The sequence below is a fragment of the Cariama cristata genome, unplaced genomic scaffold (genome assembly GCF_000690535.1).
Source record: "Cariama cristata isolate BGI_N322 unplaced genomic scaffold, ASM69053v1 scaffold7625, whole genome shotgun sequence".
Classification (NCBI taxonomy): domain Eukaryota; kingdom Metazoa; phylum Chordata; class Aves; order Cariamiformes; family Cariamidae; genus Cariama; species Cariama cristata.
The window spans coordinates 6,993-12,830 of record NW_009615700.1 but is presented as its reverse complement, the minus strand read 5'-3'; the positions used below and the strand labels follow the sequence as shown (position 1 = coordinate 12,830).

Below are 5,838 nucleotides of genomic sequence, written 5' to 3'. Positions count from 1 at the left end.
GGAAAATGTGCAGGAGGAAACTGAGCAAACTCTGCACAGGGTTTTGGCCAAAGACAAGGGCCTTCTAAATATGGAAATTTGGAGAACTTTGAGAAGTGTATTTCAAAAATTGTACACCTTTTGGTGGTAGTATTAGTGTCTGATTATAGAGCAGAAATCAGCAACTCAGAGGAGATCCAAATGCTTGAAGTTCAGCTGCATTGAAATAACATCAGTTTAAAAGCACCCCCTCTTACCCCTGAAAACACTCGACAGCTTTCCTTTTTCTATAGATGACAGTTTCGCTATTGAAAGCCACCTGAGAAAGTGCATGTCAATAAGCAGCACTGCAAAAAAAATTCTGATACGATGCAAAATACTGGGTTTTAAAACTTCAGCAGAGCCAGTGTTAGGGAGTTGCAGACAATCATTAGAGAAGCTTGATGAGGCAAGACTGACCTGCTGCCCACTCCCACCACTCCGAAAAGTCAGCAGAACAAAGTAGGAGCCATGTTTCAACACTGCTTTTGAGGGGTTGTGTATCAGTTTAAAATGTTGGTGAATGCATTTGTGAAGCTGAGATCTGGTAGCAAACAGCAGAGGTAACAATAAGATCTTGTGTTGCCTCAGCTGTTTGCTCAACTACCATGACTTTTCATGTGAGTAAAGACAGAAGCTATATTGTAGATGGATCAGTCTGTTTTGCCACCACATTTTATCCTGATTAAACTTGCTTTAAAAGAAGGCTTAGCTGACCTTAAAATGATGGACGGAAGGGAAGGCATGGCTACCAGAATGTTATTTATGCTATAGCTTCTGGGGTCGTAAATAGCAGAGAGTCTGACTACATGTGTACAGTGGTGTGGGGGAAGACTAGGGCTACAGTCTACAGAGACACAGTGATGATTCTGAAATACATAGACTAGTGCTGTGCTCAGTAATCCACACTGAGTGATAGGGTGGGAATCATTTGAACTCGAAGATTTAATTAACTGATCATCTGACTGCCTTGCTCAAGTCTGGAGTTCAACCCTGCATTCAAGTAAATGATTTGAGCCTGTAGCTTTTGCACAGGTACTTGTTCAGTTCATTTAAGTCAACTACAAACAGTAATTTGAATCTCTGTTTCTGGTTTAGTTTGGGTGACGGGTGTAATTTTCCAACTCGTTTGGTGATTATGGATCCAGAGCAACTTACTGTCTCAAGCCAAAATGAACCTGCCAAAAGGTAACTATAGCATGTAAGACACTGATTTTGTACTGTTCATTACTTCATCTGGAGAAAAAACTGTTTCAAAATTATTTTTAAAGTTTTTATACTTCTTGTCATTTTCAGAGTGAGTTTGTAAGTCTTCAGAGAAAGACAGAATGGATCAAGACTTAAAAATGGTGCTGCTTGATGCAGAAAGTCTGTTTCTTGGTTGTGACCTGTAACAGAGGATGTGGCTCTAAGGAAACAGTGATACAGAAAGTAAAAGAGCTTACTGGCTCTTAACAACAATCAAAAAAGTCCTAGGGAAGACTGAATAATGGTCCGAGGGGGGGCGGGGGGAATTCAAGATTTACTTTTTTTTTTGAATGACAGAAAGGCAAGGTATTATTTGTATTTCACCTCCTCCAGCATGCTTAAACAAGGGATGCTGAAGACACAGTTTGCAAGAGAGGTAGATCACTGTGGTGGCTATTGCTGGTTTTTAGCACTGGAGGGGTTTTAGCACATTACTTGTTATCCCTCCCAAATTTGCATGTTTTGTGTCTTCAGTGTGTTTTCAGGAAGCCTGCTTTAGATTCAAAGACACAGGAGTATGTGAAACATCCAGGGTGTTTAAGTTTGCCATTTTAGAAGTCTTCTGTATAGTTTGGTGAATTTGTAGCTGAAGGTTGTTGTCAACAACAGTCACCTGAGCTATCAGGCATTAGGGGGATGCCAAGGCAATACTGAGAAGTTGCTTCTAGTGCAACATAATCTGTGGAATTTACACAAGAGCAGGACCCTTGTGCAAACAGCAGAGTATCCTTTTGCATTAGGAAGATGTTTAGCAGAAGGCCCTAGCGTTTACTAATGGGATAAGATGGCATTAGGCTGTTCTCCCAGACAATACTGGTTAGGTTTTCTTTTTAACTGTGTGGCAGTAGCATTGTTGTCAGTATGTCGTTTCTTGTCTGTCAGTCTGTGCTTTTTTTCTGTTAGAACTGTGAGCAGCCTTTGTCAGGTAAGAGTTTAGACTGCTGACAAGAACAAAGCTATAGGAGAAGCAGAGTTGGGGGCAAGGGACCGTTTTTAGTTGGCAGCATGGGTTGGTTTGTTTGCTTTGCTCTTAAGTAACTTCACTACTCTAGAAATTTATGAAATAAGCAGCTACTGCTATTACAGAATTCCTGATGACTTTGCTTACTTTTCAGCTCTGGAGCCAATCAATCCTTTCCTACTCGACCACTCAGTGAATCACAAAATCGATTGCTAGCCAGTGACAGTCAGTGGGCGGAAAGTGTCCCTGAAGAGGAAAATGTTAAATCAGGTAGCCTGCACCATAACACTTCTGATGATTCTATGGTTTTGTTTGTGGTGGGTTTTTCCAGGTTTTTTAAGTCCAGAAAAGTCCTGTGGAACTGGTTGGTGTCAAGTAGAAGAAAATCTGTTCCATAGAATCCAAGTCAGCACGTTGAGAATTTAAGGCTAACTTGTGTCCCATGTTCTGCCTCAAAATGAGTTATTACACTAAAGTAATGGATGGATAATTCTCGCTTTTGCACTTCCTGTTCTGAGATTTTTGGATCTTTTTACATTTGATTAGGGGGAGGAAAATATTTTTCTAAAATAGGCATAACACGATAAATATGCTTTCTGGTTTCAAGTCTTTGCTATTTGTTGTGCAAATCTGTGAAAACACATAATTGAGATTCTCTCACATTTTAGGTGCAAAAAAGCATATTATAGTTTCATTGGAAAGCTGATCTCAGCTTATTACTAACCAACCATCTCAATGAGAAACAGGTAAGACCAACATACTTGATTGCCATTTCTGTATATGTATGAGTAAACTAAAATAGACATCTTGAAGTCAAAAGTCACTAGTCATGGAATGCAGAGGAGTCCTTTGATGTTGGATGAGTAATACAAAAGTCTAAATAAAACTCAGAATGACTGTCCAGAAGACAAGAATGAGGGTAGTGCTGTAGTGCAGGAAACATGGGCTGGCTACATCTGAGATGAGTCAGACTGATCCTGTAATTTAGATTGAAGTGAGTAGTGCTCGATTTGTTACCTGACCAGGGAAATGAATCTGATCTGCTAAATAGGCAATTTCAAGATGAAGTGCCACCTTGAGGAAGTGGTGTTCTTAAGGAACAGCTCCTTAACTGTCTTTTTCTTAGTCATTGGTGGGCCAGGCTCTGCTCTTATAGTTGAAGAAGCAAGGAAGGAAGGTCGATAGGTAAATATAGGTGTCTGCATGCAGAATGCTTTGTCACACTTGGAATTGACAGTGATCCTCTTTTACGTAAGAGTTCTGCGTGCATTTTGCATATAGGAAATACAGTGAGTGCTGCTGCATGTATGAAAACTTCCCTTGGTGTATTTCCAGTGATTAAATTAGACTTCTTTTATGTTGACTTCATACTCTGGTGAGTTTATAAGCTCCCATTAAATTTTTTTCTCCAGAAGAGAAACTAATCTGATTTGGACAACTAGCAACTGCAGATGCTGAGGGCAGAGTCATTCACCCCCGCTACCTTCCCCACTTCCACCACCAGCACTTTTTTCCTTTTTTTTTTTTTTTAATAAGCCTTCTGACCTAGAATCATTGTTTTGGTGGGATTACGCGGGGGGGGCTGTTAACTTTGTTTTCAAGGAAAAAAATCTGAAAGGTCTTTGTGGGGGATGGTGTGATATTGTGATGCTTGGACTGATGTTGGTCAGACTGCTCAGTGTGAACTCGTATAAAACCAAAATTAGAGTAGTTAGTGGTACTTCTGAAAAACGTACTCGACCATGAGAACCCACCAATGATGAGTTTTCCCTTTGCAACTTTTCTTCATAAATGTGCAAACGAATGTCCCAAGCAAGGGATTCTCTTCAGCCTCTAGCTATATAAAACCTAATCTGATCTAAACAGATTACTAAGGCTTTTCTGTCCTTCAGAGAAAGGAATAGATGTCTTCTGAGAGGAGTTCATCCCAGCAGCCTTTGATAAGGTATTATAGAAAGGTCTTAATCTTTCTTTCCACTGACCTAGGGATGGAGCGTAAGGGACTGGCTTAAGTTAGACAACTAACTGGTAATAGTTTGGGATGAATTTCCTTTCAATCCTCCCTCTCTTCCTTAAGTCAGGCCAAATTTAATAAAGGGAGATTGTGTACTTTGTGTCACATTTGCCCAAACTGCTGTAGTTTTAAAAGTTGTATAAATAAATAGTGCTTAATTGCACCCAGTGCAAAAGCATTTTGGTATGTGTTATCTCAAATAATGGTTAATTCAGTAGCACAGTGTTTCAGCATTCTGAGTTCAGTTGGATTTGATCACAGTTTCTGTAGGCCGAGGTGGTTAATTCCAGTCCCCCTGAGATTGTAAGCAACTGTGCAATAGCTCTGAGATCCAACATCTCTTCCATGCACTTTCGTATACCCTGTAACAGACTGATAGTTGTATTTTTCAATTTTATGCCTGTAACACACAGCAGAAGTACTCAAAGTCATAGCTGACAAGTAAAATTCCCAGATTATTCTAGAGAAAAGAGCATGGTTTGCAAAAGGCGGCCAGTCCCCCAGCCGGCAGTCCCCCAGCCTCACCTGGGCAAATATCATTTGTGTCCCCGTATCTATCAGTTTAATTCAAAATGAATGAGCAATTCTTGCCAGTCAGGGATCCAAGAGACTTCAGCCACAGTCAGTGGTGATGGACTGACGTTCTTAGTGCAGGTAATCTTCTAAAACATAAGAGGTTTAAAACAAAACCAAAACAAACCAAAAAAACCCACACCTCCTAGAAGGCTAATAATGAGTTGGAGTTACTTAATTGCTGTCCTGAATGAGGAGTCTGTAAATCACCTTACCTAGCTGCATTCTTGTAATACACTGTGATCTGTTTTTTTCAAAGCTAAGAGTATAATTCCATTAATTACTTTTTTTGTTTCATTAGGTTTCTGCAACACATTTTGTGCTTGAATATTACTTATTTTTGTTTGGAAGATGTTGATCAGTAAAAATGGAACACAAACATTTTAGGAAGAGACAAGAAATTCAAGTTTCTGCACAGTACAATGGATTCTTGTAAGCACTATTGCAGAGCAGGGAAGCTAAGACAGATGCCTTAAGATTCTTAATGTGCATTTATGCAACACTGAATTATATACTGCTACCAAAGGGCCAAATCCTGGATTGCCCTGCTTGGATACACAAGGTCCAGAGTGGGAACTATGCATTTCAGTTATGCCGTGGTGGTGGGGGTGGATTGCAGAGACTCCTACTTCCCCCCGGGCAAACTTCATACCTTAGGCACTGCAGAAGTCACTTCCATAGCAGCTCTCCAGGATACAGAGGAAAAAAAAAAAGGGAGGTGGGGGCCAGGAGGAGGGAGATCAACATAGAGCATGGCCAGTGAGTCTGAAGTGCAACTATACACAGTTCAAACACCAGGTGATGGGGAAGGGACTGAATGCTGTCTTCTTCCTTCTTCTTGTTAACCAGTCTGCCCCATGATCATAGCTCTCCGAGTCTTTGGGGACTGAGGATTCCTTCTACTAACTGTGCTTTGGAGCAAGACAATGCCCACAATGTAAAAGCCTTTTACTTCAGTGTTGCTTTTTCGCTATAGGATTGAGCCCCCTCCATCATTTTAACTTGATTTATTTAACTGTATCAA

General features: G+C 40.4%; 1 protein-coding gene across 1 annotated transcript in view; it reads left to right on the top strand.

Moving 5' to 3' along the window:
* ZDHHC20 (zinc finger, DHHC-type containing 20) overlaps window positions 1-5,634 on the top strand; it is a 25,729-nt gene extending 20,095 nt beyond the window's left edge. The window contains exons 9-12 of the mRNA XM_009699908.1: window positions 1,117-1,206; window positions 2,382-2,497; window positions 2,896-2,973; window positions 5,116-5,634. Of these exons, the coding sequence (XP_009698210.1) occupies window positions 1,117-1,206; window positions 2,382-2,497; window positions 2,896-2,933 (244 nt within the window). The 3' untranslated portion in view covers window positions 2,934-2,973; window positions 5,116-5,634. The remainder of the gene's footprint in view (window positions 1-1,116; window positions 1,207-2,381; window positions 2,498-2,895; window positions 2,974-5,115) is intronic.
* Window positions 5,635-5,838: the final 204 nt, after the last annotated feature.